The sequence below is a fragment of the Nelumbo nucifera genome, chromosome 2 (assembly GCF_055504915.1).
Source record: "Nelumbo nucifera cultivar China Antique chromosome 2, China Antique-T2T, whole genome shotgun sequence".
Taxonomy (NCBI): Eukaryota; Viridiplantae; Streptophyta; class Magnoliopsida; order Proteales; family Nelumbonaceae; genus Nelumbo; species Nelumbo nucifera.
The window spans coordinates 27419549-27441794 of record NC_142650.1 but is presented as its reverse complement, the minus strand read 5'-3'; the positions used below and the strand labels follow the sequence as shown (position 1 = coordinate 27441794).

Below are 22246 nucleotides of genomic sequence, written 5' to 3'. Positions count from 1 at the left end.
GGAGCTCTGGTTTACAGTCAAGGAGTTCTGGTTTACCATAAGGGAGACTATCATCTGAAACTAAAAGAGGTACTATCATCCTTGTCTGTTCGGATGCCTATTGTTTGCTGTACTGTTTGATGACTGTTCGGCTACCCTACTGTTGTCTGTTCGACTGATGAACTGTTTGGCTGCCCTACTGTTAAGAGACTGTATTCCTTAACACAGTAACTGTATTCAAACTTTTTTGTTGTTGGTATTGTGGACTGTTGATGGTCTGTTTTAGCCGACTAATTGTCTGCTCAATATCAATCTTATTAGGCCCAACTAAGTAGGTCATTCAGACCTGTTCTTGTACTGCAACAGCAGTGTGCAGACTTGTTTCAGTGAAACCGTAGGTCAGAAGGACCTGTTTCAGTACTGCAACAGCAGTGTTCAGTTTGTTATTTGTTCTCAGTGAAGCTGTAGGTCAGAAGGACCTGTTCTTGTACTGCAACAGCAGTGCTTTTCTTTTGTTCTCAGTGAAACCGGTGGTTAGAAGGACCTATCTCTGAAATAGTCTTGTACGGCTGTGCCTTTTTTGGTTGCTGTTTCAACTTTTTAATCAGATATCATGGGCAGTGAAGATTCAGCCACATATGGAGTTTCCTCAATGCTGAATGGAATGGGTGGGGGTGACCTATCCTTTCCCATGGCTGTTGTCCCTCTTGATGGTTTAAATTACCTGGAATGGTCAAGAGGGATCAAATTATACATCACTGCAAGGGGGAAGATAGGCTATATTAATGGGAGGATAAAAGAACCATCCTCCAGGAGTGCTGAATATGATAGATGGAATCAGGAGAACAGTATTGTTATGTCCTGGCTCTTGGTGTCCATGCAACCTCAAATCAGGAAGAATTTCATGTGGGCTGAAACAGCGAATGAAATCTGGGAACAAGCAAAGTCTACATATTCAGAATTGCGACACTATGCCAAAATTTATCAACTGCAGGCAGCATCTTCTACTTGTAGACAGGGGGAGAGGTGTTTATCGGTCTATTACTCTGACTTAACATCTGTCTGGAAGGAGTTGGATCACTACCAGAGTGTGGATTGGAAGTGTGATGAGGATGCTAAGAAGTACAAACAGCTTGTCTCCCAGGAAAGGGTGTTTGCATTCTTACATGGTCTGAATCCTATGTATGAATCTATTAGGGTTCAGATTCTCAGCTCTAAGGATCTCCCTTCTGTTCAAGAAGTCTATGCTCTTGTACAATCTGAAGAAAGCAGGAGAAATTTGATGAACAACCCTGGTGGGGATGTTGTTGTGTTAGTTGCAAAAGGAGGTGTATCTACTGGTGTGGGATCTTCTTCCCGGAAAGGAGATCTCCAGAAAAAAAACAGAAGATAAGGAAAAATTGTGGTGCACTCATTGCCAGAAACCCCGACACACCAAAGATACCTGTTGGGATCTTCATGGGAAACCAAAATGGGCTCAAGATCTGACTAAGAAGCAAGGTTCATAGGTGAATAAGAAGTACGGACAGCAGGGTACAAAGAAACATCACATGGCCAACATGGCTACTCGGGAGAATCAGCCCCCCATTTCTACTGTGACTCGGACACATCTCACTGGACATGACCCGAGGGAGGACATTATGAATTCCTTCCGTGACCATTTAGAGATCTATGGTAGAGCAATTCCTCAGATGGATACTCCTCCCTCAACCTCATTTGCATCTACCTTAGGTAACCCTGCCACTGCTTTCCATGTTGCTTCTCACACCCTTGACTCTCCATGGATCATTGATTCTGGAGCATCAAAACATTGATTGGTACGTCCTCTTACTTTCAAACCTATCACCCTCTTTCTGGAAGAGACAAGGTGAGACTAGCCGATGGATCATACTCTTCCATAGCTGGTCAAGGAACTCTCTCTCTTCCTCTTGGCCTTACCCTTTCTGATGTTCTTCATGTTCCAAATTTTCCCATTAATTTGTTCTCTGTTAGTAGTGTTACTAATTCCTTGAATTGCTCAGTGACCTTTTTCCCTTCTCATTGTGTGATTCAGGATCTGACCTCGAGGAGGACGATTGGTAGGGGTCGTATAGCTGATGGACTTTACATGTTGGAGAATAAGGCTGGTCTTCATGTTACAGAGTCTATGAGTCAGTCTTGTAAGAAAAAAGTCTATTTATGGCATTGTCGTCTTGGTCATTTGTCTTTTGAGTCTTTGAAAGTTGTATTCCCAGAACTGTTTAATTCAATGTCTGTTTCTGATTTTTCTTGTCAAACGTGTCAGTTGAGTAAGCATTGTAGAACTCATTTTCTTCAAAGAAATAGTAAATCTGAATCTCCGTTTCACATTGTTCATTCTGATGTGTGGGGCCCTGTTACTTTACCATCTGAGAGTGGCTACAAGTACTTCATTACCCTCATTGATGATTATTCTACATATACTTGGGTATACCCGATGCGAACGAGAGAAGAAGTACCAAAAATCATTCAAGATTTCCAGCGGATGGTCTTCACTCAATTTCAAACTGAAATCCAAATTTTCCAATCAGACAATGCAAAAGAATTTTTTCATAGTGACCTCACGGAATTTTTTTCTTCACATGGTTCCCTTCACCGTAGCTCTTGTGCCCACACACCACAACAAAATGGTGTGGCCGAACGGAAGAACCGACATCTGCTTGAAGTGGCTCGAGGTTTACTACTTCATATGAATGTTCCGAAATGGTTTTGGCTTGAAGCTGTTCTTTGTTCCACTTACCTTATAAACCGTATGCCCTCTCATCGGTTAGAGTACAAAGCCCCACATCAACTTCTCTTTCCTAAGGCTCCCCTTCTTTCTATTCCTCCTCGTGTCTTTGGTTGCCGGTGTTTTGTCCAAAATCTGTCTCCCACCCGTGGGAAATTGGATTCTCGTGCTATCCCTTGCATATTTCTTGGTTACTCCTTCACTCAAAAGGGATACTGTTGTTTTGATCCTGTTTCTCGTAAATTCTATGTCTCCATGGATGTTTCTTTCTTTGAAGATGGGCCTTTCTATCCTGTTTCTCCTCAGGGGGAGTGTAGGCATGAGGAGAAACTGGTTCAGCTTCCCTCTCTCCCTGACCCTCCACCTTTTCGTGTTTTTTCTCGTCATCGCAAAGGCCAACCAAATTCATGAGCTGTAGAGAATCCGGAAGCTGTACCTCTAGTGCCACCAGACTCCTCGGGGGAGGATCATACTCGCTCAAGTATTTTGGCTCCCAATGATGTCCTTGAATCTATTGAAAATGATTCCTCTACTGCTAATGATCTTGACCGTCCTATTGCTCACAGGAAGGGTGTTAGATTGTGCACCACTAAACATCCCATTTCCAACTTTATCTCCTATGAGAACATTTCATCATCATTCCATGCCTTCCTTACCTCTATTGACAATGTCCCTATCCCTAAGAATGTGGCAGAAGCTCTTTCAGTTCCTGAATGAACAAATGCCATGAGGGAAGAAATTAATGCCCTTCACAAAAATGGCACATGGGAACTTGTTGATCTTCCTAAGGGAAAGGTTCCAGTTGGATGTAAATGGGTGTTCACAGTCAAGCATAAGGCTGATGGAACAGTGGAAAGGTATAAAGCTCGCTTAGTGGCAAAGGGATTTACTCAAGTGTATGGAGTTGATTATGCAGAAACTTTTGCCCCCGTTGCCAAAATGAATTCCCTTAGAGTCATTTTCTCTCTTGCGGCTAATCTGGATTGGGTTTTACACCAGCTGGACATCAAGAATGCATTCTTGAATGGTGACCTTGAAGAGGAAGTATACATGATTCAACCTCCTGGTTTTCTAGCCCAAGGCAATGAACAGAAAGTGTGCAAGTTGAAGAAGTCCTTATACAGGCTGAAACAATCACCAAGAGCTTGGTTCAGCAGATTCCATGTGGCAGTTCAGCAGAAAGGATATAGGCAATGTCAATCAGATCACACTGTTTGTGAAAAAAGGAGAAGGTAAAATTGCTGCTCTAATTGTATATGTGGATGACATAATTGTTACTGGTGATTGGGAGGATGAAATTCAGAAATTGAAACTTTTTCTTGCCACTCAGTTTGAAGTGAAGGATCTAGGACCTGCCAGATACTTCCTTGGAATTGAAGTTGCCCGATCAAAGAAGGGTATCTTCATTTCTCAAAGGAAATACGTCCTAGATTTACTTCAGGACATTGGAAAGATGGGGGTGAAGCCAGTTGACTCTCCCATTGACCCCAACCATAAATTAGGTGACAACTGTGGTGAATCGCTCAAGGATGTGAAACAGTTTTAGAGACTTGTAGGGAGATTGTTATACCTTTCTATGACTCGCCCAGACATTGCATATGTTGTTGGTGTCCTCAGTCAGTTCATGCATGCTCCTAGGTCTTCTCATCTTGAAGCAGTAGAGAGAATCCTCCGATATCTAAAGAAGTATCCGGGTACTGGTTTGTTGTTTCAAAAGCACGGACATTTGAAAGTTGAAGTTTATACAGATGCAGATTGGGCTGGATCCCAAAGTGACAGAAAGTCTACCAGTGGCTACTGCACCTTTATAGGAGGGAACCTTGTTACATGGAGGAGTAAAAAGCAAAATGTGGTAGCTAGATCCAGTGCTGAAGCTGAATATCGTGCTATGGCCCACGGGGTTGCTGAAGGCATGTGGATAAAGAATTTGTTGGGGGAGTTGGGTTTCCCAGTGACCAAACCTATAACTCTATTTTGTGATAACAAAGCAGCTATAAGCATTGCTGCCAATCCGGTGCTACATGATAGAACAAAGCACATCGAAGTTGACAAGCATTTTATCAGAGAGAAAGTTATCACAGGCGAAGTGTGTACCCCCTATGTCACTTCTGAGAACCAGCTTGCAGACATCTTTACAAAGGGTTTAAACCTTTCCAGACATCATGATCTTTGTGACAAGTTGGGCATGATTGATATCTATGCTCCAACTTGAGGGGGAGTGTTGTCAGTTGTTTATGTATTCAGATTTAGTACCATAAGGGTACTGTTGTAATTTCTCCTCTGTTTATATTGTTCGACTGTACTAGTATAAATAATAAAATCATTCTTTCGCTCCCTAGGTTCTGGAGGGCTTTCAGTCACTCGACTCATCTCTCTTCTCCTCTCCTCTCTTCACTTGCTCTTGCTCAACAGGCTCAATGGGAGTATCAGCAGGTTACACTCCTAACTTGCCAGTTTCTTCCAATAAGTCCAGAGCATACTTCCTTTGGGAGATGAAAATGCCATGCTTAGATCGAGCTACCTCAATTCCTAGGAAATAGTGTAACTTTCCAAGGTCTTTCACTTCAAATTCCTTGTGAAGGTGTTGTTTAAGGGTTTCAATTTCACTAGTGCCACTTCCTGTTATCACAATGTCATCTACATAGACTGCAAGTAGAGTCAGGGAATGAACTGTCTTCTTAAAGAAGAGGGTGTGATCTGACTGAGCTTGTATGTATCCAAATTTGTCCAAAGCCAGTCTAAACCTATCAAACTAAGCTCTCGGGGATTGTTTCAGCCCGTACAAGGCCTTCTTCAAAAGGAAAACTTTCTTTCCTACTTCTGTACTATAAAAACCAGGGGGTAATTCCATTTATACTTCCTCTTGCAAGTCTCCGTTGAGGAAGGCATTCTTAACATCCAACTGAATTAGTGACCATGAAAAGTTTGCAGCAATGGATATAAGAACTCTGATAGTGTTCATTTTTGCAACAGGTGCAAAGGTTTTTGTATAGTCTATGCCATAAGTTTGTGTGAATCCCTTTCCAACCAATCTGGCCTTATACCTCTCTATAGTTCCATCAACATTATATTTCACAGTAAACACCCATCTGTATCCAACGGGTTTCTTCCCATCAGGCTGGTTAAATAGTTCCCATGTGTTGTTCTTGACAAGAGAATCCATCTCTACTTGCATTGCTTCCTTCCATTCAGGTACCAAAAGAGCTTCTTGCACTTTTCTGGGTATAGGAATAGAAGAAATAGATGCCAAGTAAGATCTGTAGGATTTTGAGAGACAATTATAGGAAAGGAACTTGGAGATGCAATGGGCAGTGGATGAGGTGTAACGGCGCTTCCCTTTATGAATAGCAATTGGAAGATCAAGGTCATCTGTCGGTGAAGGCTGAACCTCTGTAACAGTGGAATCAACTGTGGGAGCAATAGTAATGCTTGGATCTGGAGCTGTAGAAGATGTTGGAATTGGCCTGGATTGCTGTTGAGTACGAGAATCAACTTGCCTCCACCACTTTCTGTGATACACCCTCAACTCCCTGCATTTTTTACAACCTTCTTCGCAACTCCCCCCCTCAGTAACCGGGACAGGTAAAGGAACTCTTGGAGCTGGAACTGAAATCCCTTCCTCACTATTCTCCCCCTAAGGAAAATCCTTATGATAGTAGGGCATATCCTCACGGCCAATCCCAATCACCTTTTTTGTTTCCAGATCCTGAAAAATACACTGATCAGGGAAAAAAGTTAACGAACAGTTTTGTTTTTTAGTAATACTACTAACTGAAAGTAAGTTAGCACTAAGCTTGGGAACATGCAAAGCTGAGGATAGGGTGATGGTATCTGATAATCTGATGTCTCCCTTTCTAGAAATTAGTACAAGAGAGTCATCAGCAATAAAAACTTTGTCTCTCCCAGAGGATAAACAATAGGTGCTAAATTGAGTAGATATGCTGGTCATATGATATGAAGCACCTGAATCTATTACCCAGGAAGGTCTAGTATTACCTGGGACAGAAGCATGACAAGCAGTAGCTCTTGTACTTGTATGAGCAAGGGCTGAAGTAGGCCGTTGAGCTGATGTAGGCTGATCTGAATTACTAAATTCATTTTCTAGCTGAGTTAGAGCAGCTCGGACTGCAGCTTGGGTATCTAGAGGAGTGTCCCTTGTGCCTGATGAAGTGGTACTATCGGTATTGACATCCATATTGGCATTCCCTTTCTTATTTCTGAGCTTTGCTGGAACTAGATGAGGGTGCAACTTTCAACAGGTGTCCTTAGTATGTTTAGGTTTCTTGCACTCCATTCTAAGTTAAGAAGAGGCTTTAAATTGACAAGAAAAAACTGTATTTCAAGGCTGATAACAACCCACCTAGGACAATGATTTTGCAGTTAGATAACAATCAACTACTGTCCTGGGATTGATATCAGTCCTGAAATTTTCTATCCGTACCTCTCTGAATGAATAACAAAGTCCTTTTGAGTATCAATCTCAAGAAAAGGTACTTACTTAATGAAGAAAAAAGCCCAAAAAACTGATTTCTACCTTCAGTCTTCAAACTTGATCAATCGATTATTGTCAGCACCTTGAATCTTGATCAAAGAACCAAGAAAAAAACTGATCGGCACCTCCAATCTTGAATAAGAATCGATCTTGATCACTCAATTCCTGCCTGATTCTTCCTGATTACAAGAAGCTCTCTCCAATCTTAGGACAGCTGTTAAAGCTTTCTTGCAACCTCCAAGAATCAGCCGAAATAAGGATCTTTTTGAACTTTCAGTCCTAAACAATTCTGATGTGGTCAGCTGAATTAAATCCACATGAGAAACCCTAGATCTAAGGCTCTGATACCAACTTGAAAGAAGAAAAAGAATAACTGTTTACTGTATTACAGGTTTGAAGAGAAGAAAAGAGAGAAAGAGAGAGAGAGAGAGAGAGAGAGAGAAAAAGTGTGAAGAGAGGAGAAAAGAAAGAAGGGGCTCAGTGGTGAATGATCTGCTGCCCCATACACTCCTTTATTTATAGCTTTTAGGATCCTTACAAGAATAGGAAATAAACAAAAATTAGAGACAAGGCCAGCCAGCCCAATTTAACAGAAATTAGAAACTTCTAATAATAGAAATTAGAAACTACTAAAAAGAAATTAGAAACTACTAATAAAAGAAATTAGAAACAAATAGGTGTGGGTATGAAACCACACACACTAGAGCCTGAGTGTGGGTATGGAACCCCACACTCATGGCTAACCAACTATTTCTTCACATACCACTATACATATCTGTATTGCCTGTGAGCACACTAGAACCCAACACTCTCCTGTTAAGCAAAAGGACCCCCAACGGTCAACCAATACTAAAGGACCCAAGAAAATAGGTCACCACATGGTAAGAGACACAAAGAGGCCAAAAAACTAGGTTGGTAGCAATATAGAGGGAGAAGAAAATCTCCCAAAAATTCTTTAGGGCTTAGAAAATTATGGGACCACTTCCTGTCATTCCCAAAATGTAAAATGACCCAAATGGTCTAGGTTTTGCAGCAGAAAACTCCATTAAACATGCCAGACAAGGCTTAGCATCAGATCTGGAATTTCTGGAAATTTCCTCCAGAAAATCCACAAAAAATAACAGATGCTTCAAATAGATGCGAAAATAATACAAAAAATCTTCTAAAATTAGGGCAAACCAAACCAGGTAGGATTGATAGACTGCTTCTGTCACCTATACAGACTGTTGACGTCATCTGGCGGTGGACTGATGTCAGCAGGTCATCCTATGGGAGAAGATCAGTAGAAACGAATCTGTCCAAGAGCCTCTACTTGCTCTGGTACCAAGTAGTCAATCTAGGGTTTGTAGAGAGAGGAAGAGAAGAAGAAGAAGAAAGAAGAGAGACTTTTGAAAATGGGAGATGTGTATTACTGTTCACTCCCTCAAACTTGATATTTATATTTTGAGGAAAACTACAAGAAAACCCTTGATTAGGTTCCCAAATTCAAATGGATAAGGAAAAGACCAAAAACACCCTTCCCAAGAATTCTCAACATGTTTAACTATATCCACTCCTATGTGTAGGGCGAAACCTTGACTTTTGGGATTACTAGACCTAGAACATGCTCTCATCCAATTTGAAGAAGGTTTCCCTTATGCTAGCCGGACCAGAACATTTACATGGTCATTTTAAGGGAAAATCTACAAATAATTAGTAAAAGTTAAGATTGGATGGTTTTCTGTATGAACCCATTCACATAAAGAGAAAAAATATACCTGAAATCTCGGATCCTTCTCCCATGAACCTCAAAAACTCCCAGTGCACCATTTACTAGTGCAAATGAAAAACTTTCAGATGTGTCGTCAATAGATATATCAGTTGTTTCTGCAAACAATAATCACCACGATTAAGCGAACCGAGATGCAGTAACTTGAAACAAGCTAGTGAATTTAATAAAGCTTAAGCGCATCAAATACAATGGCTCACTGGAATCTGTGCAAGATGCATATATAGATGCTGCAGCTGGGGCCATCATATGTTCTTTAGAGGGAAAAGATGATTGCCTAGATGGCACTTTATGAAGCCGTGGTACTGTTGGAAGTGTCCACTCCAATACGGTGAATGGAAGAGCCAGTGATCTAAGCTACAAAGAGGCACAAAGGATAATAAATTTTGCAGAAGGTACATTGAGTCTCATAAAACAAAATTCAGATAAAATTGTGAATGACGATAAGAAACTAGCAAAGATATCAAAATAATGGTTTGCATGAAATGTTGGAATTAAATAAGATACATAAATGTTTGTAAGAGTTATTTTCATATATGCAGATGTACATATGCAGGCATTTATGTTTTTAAATACAGGTATACATACTTCTCTGTGTTTTTCATTTTTTGATTGGTTACATAAGTTTGCTTGTTATTCTGTCTTGTGGTTATGTCTCGGAGAAAGGAAATCCTCTATTGTATTAAGTACAGGCAAAAGCATACATGAGGGAATGTAGGAGAGGCATAGTTATGTATATTACCTACAAAGAAATATGAGGCTTTCATTAAAGCATCAAGATATCATATCAATTTTCAGTAGTGATAGGATAGAGTTAAAATTTCAGAATATGAGATGATCCCAACCTTTGGAAACAGTGAGAGTTTCATTTTATTTTGATCAATAACAGAAACATTTTGTTTAATTTGTACAGCAATATACAACCGTGACGAAAGTAAAGAAAACTAACAAGAGAAGCAAAGGAGATCATTTTCAACCTGTTGTTGGGGTGAAAGTAATCAAGGATCACCTTTGGGTGGTCTTTTGGTGGAGTCATTTGTTTTCCCATTGTTTGTTGGGGGTTTGAGGCTTATTGTGGTTAGTGTTTTGGTTTGTGGTTGTTGAGGAGTGGGGTTGGGTCGTTTCTCGAGTTGGGGGCTATTTTTTCTTCTTTCAGGTGACTTCTGGTCATCTCCCTTGTTCTTTTTGATCCTTTTAATAAATTTCATTGTATTACAAGATGTTAAATTATAGTGCTGGTTATAGGGTTCTTTTAGTCCTTTTCTATTTGTTTTCTTTTGTTATTTATTTTCTCTTATTTTTCAGGGGTAGTGGTATAATTTCAATTTCAATATAATAAAACAAAAGTAGGGCAGAAGTTAGAGATCAGTTAGTTTGATCGCTAATGGCTTTCAGCCCTAGTTCTTCAACATCTCTTTTTCTCCTCTCCTACTTCAGTCTGAACTATATCTGGACTGTTGTTAGGATTGTTTTCATTTTTGTTTATTTTATTTCAGGTCTGATCACATGGTATCATAGCTTATTTGATTGACCTGAACTGGTAAGGATGCCACAGCCGAAATCGATTTGATTTTTCTCTCACCATAATTTGAAGGAAGGAAAAGCAACAAAAAAGGACTGATCACCCACTAGGGAAGGAAGCTTCCATGACTCAGGTTGCAGTGTTTGTGGTGGTTTCAGTGGTTTTCTGGTCACCCTGTAATTGGCGATTCAAAGAGGGATTGATGGTGAATGGTGCAGGTTAGCGTTATATTTCTTTGTTGTTTCTATTGAAAGGTGGGAGGAAATAGTGTTGTAGTGTGAGGTTTTTATCTGTGATTCATGTGGTTGCAATCAGCTAGAAGCTAGAATGTGTTTCTTATGCTTTTTCATAGTCTGTACCTATGCAATTAGTGCTCTCAGACTAGTATGTAATCAATTTTTGGTGGTTTTTTGGTCTGAAAGTGAGTTGATTTTTATTTCTTATTGCTAAATATTATATAGCATTGTTATTGAGGTTATGGAAACCTCTAGTAGTGAGAATAAGTCAAATGTGGTGATTTGTCCAGATTTCATGGTTGTTCAGATGATATTAGTTAAGCCCAATGATAGAAATTATGTACCATGGGCAAAATCAGTTGAGATAAACCTGACTGCTAGGGGTAAATTGAAATATATCAAGGAGAATAAACCAGATTCAGGAGTTGTTGGGTATAATGATTGGATATAAGAGAATGCACAGATTATGACATGTTTGTAAAAAAGTATGGAACCACACATTAGCATGAATTTAATGTTCTTTGACACTGCTAAAGAGATTTGGAGCATGTAAAACAGTTATATTTTGACCAAGATAATGTGACTAGGATTAATCAATTGTATCAGGAGTATTTTCAGTTGCAGAAAGGTGATAGGAGTGTGAAGGATTATTATGCTAGTTTGAAGAGTTCATGCAATGAGTTGGACTCATATCAACCACTATCAACTGATCTCAAGGTACAACAACAAAGAGATCAACTAAATGTGGCTAGATTCCTTTTTGGACTTGTTCTCCAAGAAGAAGAAGAAGAAAAGAAAAAGAAGAGAAGAAAAGAGAGAGAAACAATGTGAGAAAAGCTCAAAAGTGTGCTAGCAGCGCCAACCATTCTACTAAATGTTAAGGCAATCAAAATAAAAGAGATAAAATTACAAAAGTATCCTAATAGTTGAATACTAGGAACAATATATTGATAGTAGTCAACTACTAAGAACAATATATTGATAGTAGTCAACTACTAAGGCCCAAGACTACAAACTAGGTCTCACAACACTTCCCTTCAAGCTGTGCATAGATATCATTCATGCCCAACTTACATAATAGTTCCATAAATCTTGTCTTGGTGAGCCCATTGGTAAGAACATCAGCTAGTTGTCTTGTAGATGGCATGTAAGGAATGCAGAGGTCCCTAGAAACAATTCTTTCTTGCACAAAGTGTCTATCAATCTCAATATGTTTTGTTCTATCATGCTGGACTGGGTTGTTAGCAATGTTGGTTGCAGCCTCATTATCACAATACAGATTTAGAGGTCCAGTTACTTTTATCCCCAACTCCTTTAGAAGAATCTGAAGCCAAAGTAGTTCAGCAACTCCATGGGCCATAGCCCTGTATTCAGCCTTGACACTTGATCTTGCAACAATCGGCATCAGTGTAGGTTTTCACCTCTATTTTGTTACATATCTTAAACAATACTCCCTTCCCAGGACATGTCTTCAAGTATCTCAAGATCCTTTCTACTACCCTCATATGTGAAACTCGTGGAGCATGCATAAATTGGCTGATCACATGAACTACATATGCAATATCAGGTCTTGTGAGGGATAAGTAAAGCAATTGTCCAACTAATTTCTGATATCTCTCTTTGTCAGGATACAATTCTCCATCATCTTCATGTAACCCATGATTTTGCTCTATAGGAGTGTCTGCTGGTTTAGCTCCTAGCTTCTCTATCTCTTTTAGAAGGTCTAATGCATACTTCCTTTGGAAGATGTATATTCCTTCTCTATATCTAGCCACCTCTATTCCCAAGAAATATTTCAGAGGTCCCAGGTCCTTGATTTCAAACTCTAAGGCTAAGAAGACTTTCAACTTTCGAATTTCATTCGAATAATCTCATGTAACAACCATGTCATCAACATAAACTGTCAATACTGTTAGTTTTCCTTCATTTCTTTTATAGAACAACATGTGATCAACACTGCTCGGCTTGTACCCAACAGCCTTCATTGCTTTGCATAATCTTTCAAACCAAGACCATGGAGTTTGAGGCCATATAAGGTCCTCCTTGGCCTGCATATCTTTCCTTTCATGTCAAACCCTGGAGGAGGGTCCATGTATACTTCTTCTTGTAGATCTTTGTTTAAGAAAGCATTCTTAACATTTAATTGATGTAGTTCCCAAGAAAAAATTGTTGCATGAGAGAGTAACACCTATATAGCATTCAATTTTGCAACTGGAGCAAAGGTCTCCTTATAATCAATCCCTTCCTTTTGGGTGAATCCTTTTGCAACTAATTTGGCTTTATACCTCTCGATAGAACCATCAGCCTTGTGTTTGATTGTATATACCCACTTGCACCCTATAGTGTTTTTCCTATCCACTAGATCCACTAGCTCCCAAGAGTTAGCTTTCTACAGGGCTTTCATTTCCTCATCCATAGATTCCCTCCATTTGGGATCAACATTAGCCTCAAAGTAATAGATAGGAGACAAGGGAGAATATGAAACAAATCTATTAATAGGACGAAGAGTGCATGAATGAACTAGTTTTCGCAAGGCAATAGGAAGATATAAATCAGGATTAGAGGAAGTAGATGTGATTCAAACCAATAAAATTAGCAGAGTATTTTAGATAAAGCAAAAGAAAGTAAGGAAGAAGAAGAAGACATCAAGAAAAAGGAAGATTGAAGAAGAAAGGAGAAAGAAAGGAAGAGTTCGATAATCTCCTCTTTCCCCCACTAATCTTTTAATGAACTTACTTAAGTTACATAATTTACAAGATTGCACTTAAGTAGGAGTCCACATCAGCATTATACTTAGAAAACATAAACTAGAGCTAAAGGCCCATAAAGAAAAGGCCCAATAAGAAAACATAACAAGAAAGACACTAATGGGCTAGGGCCCATTCGACCCAGTCTCTCTACACTCCCCCTCAAGCTAAGCATAGATATCCATCATGCCTAGCTTGCTTATATAGTGAACCTGCTTTCCTTTAGGAACACCTTTTGTCAAAACATCAGCCAACTGTTCTTCAGAAGCAACAAATGGTAGACAGACTTCTCCCAAGGCAACTCTCTCTCGTATAAAATGCCCGTCAACTTCAATGTGCTTAGTTCTTTCATGTTGAATAGGATTATGTGCAATGTTGATAGTGGCCTGGTTGTTATAATATAACATCATTGGCTTCTCACAGCCTATACCCAATTCATCTAAAAGTGATCTCAACCACAAAAGTCCAGAAACTCCATGTGCCATTGCCCTGTACTCTGCTTTAGCTGAGGATCTTGTCACTATAGACTGCTTCTTACTCCTCCATGATACAATGTTCCCTGCCACTGTAGCATAGTAACCTGAAGTGGACCTCCTATCATCAATACATCCGGCCCAGTCAACATCAGTATATGCTTCCAACTTCATGTGTCCATGCATAGCAAACAAGATACCTTTCCCTGGAGTCCCTTTTAGATAACACAAAACTCTCTCAGTAGCTGCTAAATGTGTATCTCTGGGAGAATGCATAAACTGGTTGATTACACTAACTGCATAGGAAATATCTGGTCGAGTCATGCAAAGGTATAATAACTTCCCGACCAGTCTTTGGAACACTCCCTTATCAGGCAACAGTTCACCTTCAGTAGCTGACAACTTATGATTTAGGTCTATAGGAGTAGAAGTAGGTCGAGCCCCCAGTTTGCTAGTCTCTGCAAGGAGATCAAGAACATACTTCCGTTGAGAAATGAAGATACCATCCTTAAATCTGGAAACTTCAATTCCCAAGAAATATCTAAGTTCTCCCAAGTCTTTAATTTCAAACTCAGTGTTAAGAAAGCTTTTGAGATGAACAACTTCCTGAGTATCATTACCAGTAACCACAATATCATCAACATAGACAATCAGAAGGGTCACTAAGGAATCTCTCTTCTTAACAAACAAAGTATGATCCGACTGAGTCTGTGTGTACCCAAAAGCAATAAGAGTAGCCCGAAATCTGTCAAACTAGGATTTAGGAGATTGCTTAAGGCCATAAAGAGACTTTTTTAGTTTACAGACCTTTCCTTGCATTTCCTTCCCATACACCCCTGGAGGTAAAGACATTATAGACCTCTTCATGTAGGTCCCCATTCAAAAAAGTATTCTTTACATCAGACTAATGAAGAGGCCAATCAAAAACAATAGCTAAAGATAGCAAAACTTGAACTGAAGTCATATTGGCTACTAGGGCAAAAGTTTCTAAGTAGTTAATACCATACATCTGAGTATATCCTTTAGCAACCAAATGGGCCTTATATCTCTCAACAGTACCATCAGAATGATACTTAATAGTGAACACCCACTTGCAGCCAACCGGTTCCTTTCCCTCAGACAAATCCATAATTTCCCAGGTATTGTTCTTATGCAAAGCATCTAGTTCAGTCATCATAGCATTCCTCTGTTCTGGTTTGGACAAGGCGTCTGAGACAGATCTAGGAGTCACATGTGTGGAAACAAAGGAAAGGAAGGTATAGTAGGAAGGGGAAAGAAGGCTGTAGGACAGGTGTTTGGAAATGCAATGAGCTGTACATTTCCTTTTGCCTTTGCAAAGGGCAATAGGGAGATCAAGGTTAGGGGAGGTATCTGAAGGGGTAGAAGAGGGTTGACCTGTTACCTCAGTAGTGATGGAAGGAGCAAGAGGCACATCTGAAGGTGTGGAAACAACTTGCATGTCTCTGAGTCTTTGTCTTTGGTACCACCTCTAGATAATAGGATGGGAAGGAAAAGTAGGGGGATGAGTAGGAGGAGGAGGGGGAGCAGGGATAGATGACTCGACTAGAGGAGACTCTATAGAAGATTCAATGGGAATTGGAAGAGGAACAGATGGTCACAATGAAAATAACTCCTTTGAATGCTCACCCTCAAGAGAAGTACCAAAAAAAGGAACAAACTTTGCAAATGTGACATCTCTAGAAACAAAGCGAGTGCCACGAACCGGATCAAAACAGTAGCACCCCTTCTATGTGGAGGCATATCCCAAAAAGGCACACTTGTGTGCTTTAGGCTCAAACTTATGTCTTTGATGACTGTGAACATGAACATAGCAAGTGCACCCAAACACCCTGAGAGGAAGAGAGAAGATATCCTCATTTGGGAAAAGCAATCTAAAGGGAGTTTTAAACCCCAGAACCCGAGAAGGCATTCGGTTTATCAAGTATGTAGCTGTAAGGACAACATCACCCCAAAACTTAACAGGAACATGGGAAGCAAAAAGGAGGCTCCTCGCAACCTCAACCATGTCTATTCTTCCTTTCTGCCACTCCATTTTGTTGAGGAGTGTCGGAACAGGAACTCTGATGAATAACTCCGAAGGTATTAAAATAGGAGGAAAGACTCTTCTCAAAATATTCCTTTGCATTATCAGATCGGAATATTTTGATCCGAATGTTAAACTGGGTAAGTATAAGTTCACGAAATTTTCGTACAATATTTGGTACTTCATCCCGAGATTCCATAAGATAAATCCAGGTGTAATGAGAGAAATCATCAATGAAAAGAATTAAATATCTGTAACCCCCCATAATAGGTAAATGATATGGCCCCCACACATCAGAGTGCACAATATGGAAAGGATAAAAAAAGCTTTTATTACTCACTGAAAAAGATTGTCTACAATGTTTTGCAAATTCACATGACTCACAATGAAGACTTGATAGGGATATTCCCTTAAACATTTCTAGAAACAAATGACTTAAAGATGAAAAAGACAAATGGCCAAATCTGAAATGACATATCATGATTCTATTAATTGACTCTGATAAAACAGACTCCAAATCTACTCCACTAGGTAATCCAGGACTTTGATCGGAGACATCCAACAAGTATATCCCATTTTCCTCATGGCCACTCCCAATCGTTCTCTGAGACTTCAGGTCCTGAAAAACACAATAAGTAGGAAAGAAGGTTATGCTGTAGTTCATTGATTTTGTTAAACTACTAACAAATAAAAGGTTAGTGCTAAGTTTGGGAACCTGAAGGACAGAGGATAATACAAGTGAGTCAGAGGATTTAATATTCCCCTTGCTAGAGATGGGAACAAGAGACCCATCGACAAGAGAAATCTTCTCTCCACCCGAGAGGAGATAGTATGAACAAAAAAGGTTGGGTATGCTAGTCATATGGTCTGATGCACCAGAATCTATGATCCAAGGAATTCTATGATTACATGAGGTTGTAGCATGATTTGCAGAAGCACGAATACCTGAATGGGAAAAAGCAGATCTAGAGGGGGTGCTTGAGGAGGAAGATGCAATAGTAGACTCCAAGTGGTTTATCAACTTCCCATATCTCTTAAATTCTGCCTTCACTGCTGCCAGCTGTTCCACAACATAGATTTTTCTTCACATTCAAATACTGTAGCAACATTTGCATTCTTGGGCTTTCCAGACTGACCACCCTTCTTAAAGTTGTTGTTGTTCCGAAACCTCTCAGGAAGAAGATCTGGATGAAGCTTCCAACAAGAATCCTTAGTATGTTTCGGCTTCTTGCAGTATTCACATATCACCTCCTTTTTTTCATTTAGCCCCTTTGGTTTTATTCCAGCATGTGCAAAATGTTTTGGAGGAGGTGGGGCCTGTAGCTGTACCTTTCACCTGCTCTCTTCACTGCTCACCATAGAGTATGCCTGAGCAAGTGACACTTCATCCTTGGCTAGGATATTTTGCCTTCTAATATCAAATTCAGGATTGAGTCCTGTAAGGAACTCAAACACCCTGTTTCTTTCCACAAATTTCCTGAAAGTTTCTGCATCTTTGGTGCTTTCCCATAAAAATGCTTCCATAACATCTATTTCCTGCCATAGTGACTTCAACATCGAATATTAGACAGACACACTCTTCTCCCCTTGTTTTAAAATTTTCACATCATTCTTCAGTTTGTAGGCCCTTGCAACATTTAATTTTTGAGAGTATGTCTTTGTCACACTATCCCAAATCTCCTTGGCTGAAATCATCCATAGATAGTGCTGGCTTATGTGGGGCTGCATAGAGTTTACCAACCACCAAATAACTGTGTAGTTATCCTGCATCCACTCTCATATATAGGATCAGTCTCATCTGACATCACCTTATTACCCGTTAGAAATCCTAGTTTACCTCTACTACAGACATGGATCTTAATAGATTGTGCCCAAGCAAGGTAATTTGTTCCTTCAAGTTTAATTGTAGCCACTCCTCTCAGAATGGAATCTATGGGACCAACCCCCGACACCAGGATCTGCTTTGCCTCACTTCGAGATTGCTCCATCAATCAAATGAAAATAAAAAAAACAATGTTTTCAACCTTTATAGACCTAACTAAGGTCATCCAATCACTCAAAAGTCCCAAAACTAGGGTTTCACCGTACTTGGCCTCCGGGGAGAAAGAGAGAAGAGGTAGCCACTCAAACCAAAGCTATCCAAACCACTTCCAATTGCATCTGCCCACTTTTGGAGATAAAAAGGAACCCTCCAAGCCTTGAGCACCACACCCAAACAGCCTCTTCAACCCGCAACTGGAAATTCTCTAGTCAGCTAGGGTTTGGGGAAAAAAATCTGCAGTCCCACTTTCTTGGAAATCTTCGGCCAAATTTTGACTCTCCAAACCCTCTACCAAGTAGGCAAACAAGATCTCTGAATAATCAGCAATTTATCTCTCCATACACCTTTTGATTAGAAAAAAAGTGTATGGGAAAAAAAAGAAAAAAAAGGGAAAAACGAATGGGAGACCTGCTCTGATACCAAGATGTGATTCAAACCAATAAAGTTAGCAGAATATTTTTGATTAAAGCAAAAGAAAGTAAGGAAGAAGAAGAAGACAACAAAAAGAAGAAGGAAGGTTGGAGAAGAAAGTAGAAAGAAAGGAAGAGTTCGATAATCTCCTCTTTCCCCCACTAATCTTTTAATAAACATACTTAAGTTACATAATTTACAAGATTGTCCTTAAGTAGGCATCCACATCAGCACTATACTTAAGTCCCATAAAGAAAAGGCCCAATAAGAAAACATAACAAGAAAGAACTAATAAGAAAGACACTAATGGGCTAGGGCCCATTCGGCCTAGTCTCTCTATAGAAGTAATGGGAGGAACAATACCTTGGGCTAGAATCTGAAGTTCCCGGTTGGTCGTAGTTATTCACTAGTAGGTCTATCTTTTTCTTCCTCCGATAAACACTTAGTTGCCTTTCATCATCAAGGTCATCATTAAGGTCAGGACCAGTTGCCTCAAGACAAGGAGTAGTATCGCGAGGAGGGTTTTCATCACTTGTAGTCTCTAACGGATAAGAGGAAGAAGGTTCAACACGAGGAGGGTCTGAGGAAGAAGTAGAAGTAGGAGTTGAGACAAAAGGGTTAGCCTATGAGGAAGTCTCTTCCACTCCACTAGTCTCCCCTTGAAGAGGATTCTAGGGAGGCTCAAAGAAGAATTGTGATTCACAAAAGGTGACATCCTTGGTGATGAGCTTCCTTCTCGTAGCTGGATCAAGGCATTTATATCCTTTTTGTGTAGGAGAATAACCCATAAATGCCTTGATCCAACTTTGTCCGTTTAGGATCATTAGCATGAATAAAACATACACAACCAAAAAACTTAGGAGGCAAAAAGAATACAGCTTGCTTTGGACATAGGATAGAAAAGGCATTTATATCCTTTTTATGTAGGAGAGTAACCCAAGAACACCCCATGGATTGCCTTTGGATCCAACTTTGTCTATTTAGGATCATTAGCATGAACAAAACATACACAAACAGAAACCTTAGGAGGCAAAGAGAACACAAATTGCTCTGGACATAGGATAGAAAAAGGGGTTCTCATCCCCAAAACCTTGGATGGCATTTGGTTGATGAGATAAGAAGCTATTAGAAAAGCATGAGACCAAAACTTCTTTGGCGTGCAAGTACATAATGACTGATGTAAGGTCCCTTCATCTTTGAAGAACACATTTAGAGAAATCTTGAAATATTTAGTTGCATTATCTGAACGGAACTGTTTAGCCTTCATTCCAAGTTGCGATCAATAAAACTAATGAAAGCGATCCAAGGGCATCTTGTAAAGTGATCAATAAAACTAATGAAAAACCAATAGCCGTCCATGGAAATAATGGGTGAAGGACCCCAAACATCAGAATGAATTAAATCAAAAGGAGCATTAACTTCATTACTAGAACTTGGATAATTTGTTCTACAATGTTTAGACATTTGACACACATCACAAAAAAAGACTTTCAAAGAACACCTTCTCAAACAACTTTGGAAACCAGACTCTCAACACTGAGAAAGACAAATGACCCAATTTGGAATGCGAGATATAAACCTAAGTACTAGACTCCTTGTATTCATTGATATTACTAGGCACTGCCTTAAGAATTGAACTGATGTCTTCATTGAGATAGTAGAGACCTCTAGACTAACAACCACTCCTAATTGTTTGCTTTGTCCTCTGGTCCTGGAAAACACAATGGGTGGGAAAGAATGTTACAACAAAATCCGAAGTTTTTGTTATTCTAGAAACTAGAAGTTGGCAATGAAATTAGTAACATGTAGAGCAGACTTAAGAGAAAGAGTTTCTGAGTTGGATATCCCCTTTCCCATGAAGAAGAGATAAAGAGCCATCAACTACCCTTACTTTATCTTGTCTAGGAACCAAATGATAAGATGAAAAATAAGGACGAGTTGTTGGTCATGTGTTCAGGAAGCTCCTGAATCAATAGCCCAAGAGTTTGAGAAACAAGACTCTATAGCACTAAGTGCAGAAGTAATACCTGTCTTAGCAAAAGAAGAGGACGCAATAGAGGACTGTTTCAATCGAGCCATAGCCCGATTGAGAATGTCCACCTCTTTAGATGTGAACTCAGGAAAGCTATTTGGAGTAGTGGTCTGTCTTGTACCAGAAGAAACACTAGTAGTTCTGGTTTTATTCATTCCATCCACCATATTTGAACTTGCTATATGTCCATGAGCTCCTGGACCTTTGCTTGGCTTCCTATCCTTCCATAAAGCTGTTGGTTTTAGATGGGGGTGCAAAATCCAGCATGTATCTTTGGTGTATTTCTCTCCACCACAGTGCGAACACTAAAGATTTTTCTTGTCTCCCCTTTTCCACTCCTTTGGGTAGCTGAAGCAAGAGTTGAGTGTTCCATCTGTTGTGTGGAAGCCTCAACATTCATCTCTTTCCTTCTAATTTCCTCATTTTTGATTAGGTATAAAACATGTTGTAAGATAGGGAGTTCATCTCTCCTCTAAATCTGAGATCGAATGCCATCATATGAAGAGTCTAACCTCTTCAATTTGTTTCTCATGCATTTCCTTATCTTCAGGTTTTTCCAGTCAAGGATGAGATGGTGTAGGATAGTTCTGAACTGTCCTAGCAATCTTTGGAGTCATGGAAGACAACAGCCATGTCATAACAAGGGCATTTTTCTCAGTCCAACTCCCATAGGTAGGGTCTTCCATCTTCGGCTTCTTGACCAGTCCATTGATGTATCCCAACAAACCTCTACTTGTAATATGAAGTTTTGCAGAGATAGACTACTCTTTAAAGTTATACTCGTCCAACTTCACATTAGTAATCTGTAGACTGGGGAAACTAGGGTTTTCCATGTTCAAAAAACCCTCACTTGGTCTGTTTTCCTTTGAGGTTACTTCACTTGAGTTTGAGGGTGACATTTGACCTTCCAAAACTCAGCTGTAATAACTTCAGTTCTGCTGTAACTTGCACAGGAACACAAATAGCTACCTTTTAGCTTCAGTTCAACAGTCTTTATGCTGAAACCCTAGTCTTCCACTCATTTGAACTAAAAAAAAATCCTTCTTGAACTACACCTTCTTGTAGTCCACAAGCTTGACCTGTCTTCTATAGGTCACTCTAGTAGTCCATAGACTACTCCAGCTCTATCTTTGCTTTAGTATAGCATACCCGAACCTATTCTGGGTCTCCCTGGGTATTCTCCCAAGGTAAAAAACCTCAAAGAGAGCTCAAAAAACCACCACCAGCACTAGGGTTTTTAAACAACCCAGGAAGAAAAGGAAGAGGAAGAGGAAGAGGAAGGAGAACAATTGTTGTTTTAAGTTCGACCCAGGAGGAAAAAGTATCAAAGCTCTGATACCATGTTTTCCAAAAGAGAGAGAAACAATGTGAGAAAGGCTCAAAAGTGTGTTGGTTGCACTAGCCATTCTATTATATATTAGGGTAATCAAAATAAAAGAGAAAATTACAATAGTGTCCTAGTAGTTGACTACTAGGAAATCTAGGAACAGTATATTGTTAATAGTCAACTACTAAGAACAGTATATTAATGGTAGTTGACTACTAAGGCCGAACACTACAAATTAGGTCTCACACCAGGACTAAGGTTAGAGTTTGAGCCAGCATGTGGACAAATTTTGGGCAGCTAATATACCCACACTATCAAAGGTCTTTTCCAAAGTCAGGAGAGTTAATAGCCCATTATCAGATAGTTCACTTGTTTTAGAGGAGTTTGCATTAGTTGCAACCAGAGGTGGTAGAGGTAGAATTCATGGT

General features: G+C 39.7%; 1 protein-coding gene across 6 annotated transcripts in view; it reads right to left on the bottom strand.

Annotated features, from left to right (window-relative positions):
- The window catches only part of LOC104586164 (uncharacterized), a 196209-nt gene that overhangs the window by 91352 nt on the left and 82611 nt on the right, over positions 1 to 22246 (bottom strand). For all 6 annotated transcript variants that reach the window (XR_016082976.1, XR_016082974.1, XR_016082975.1 and 3 more), the window contains exons 7-8: positions 9186 to 9342; positions 8975 to 9083 (exon numbers count right to left, since the gene is read on the bottom strand). Coding sequence is in view for 3 of the 6 variants with exons in the window: in XM_088899101.1 (XP_088755227.1) it covers positions 8975 to 9083; positions 9186 to 9342 (266 nt within the window). In the remaining 3 variants the exon portion in view is untranslated. The remainder of the gene's footprint in view (positions 1 to 8974; positions 9084 to 9185; positions 9343 to 22246) is intronic.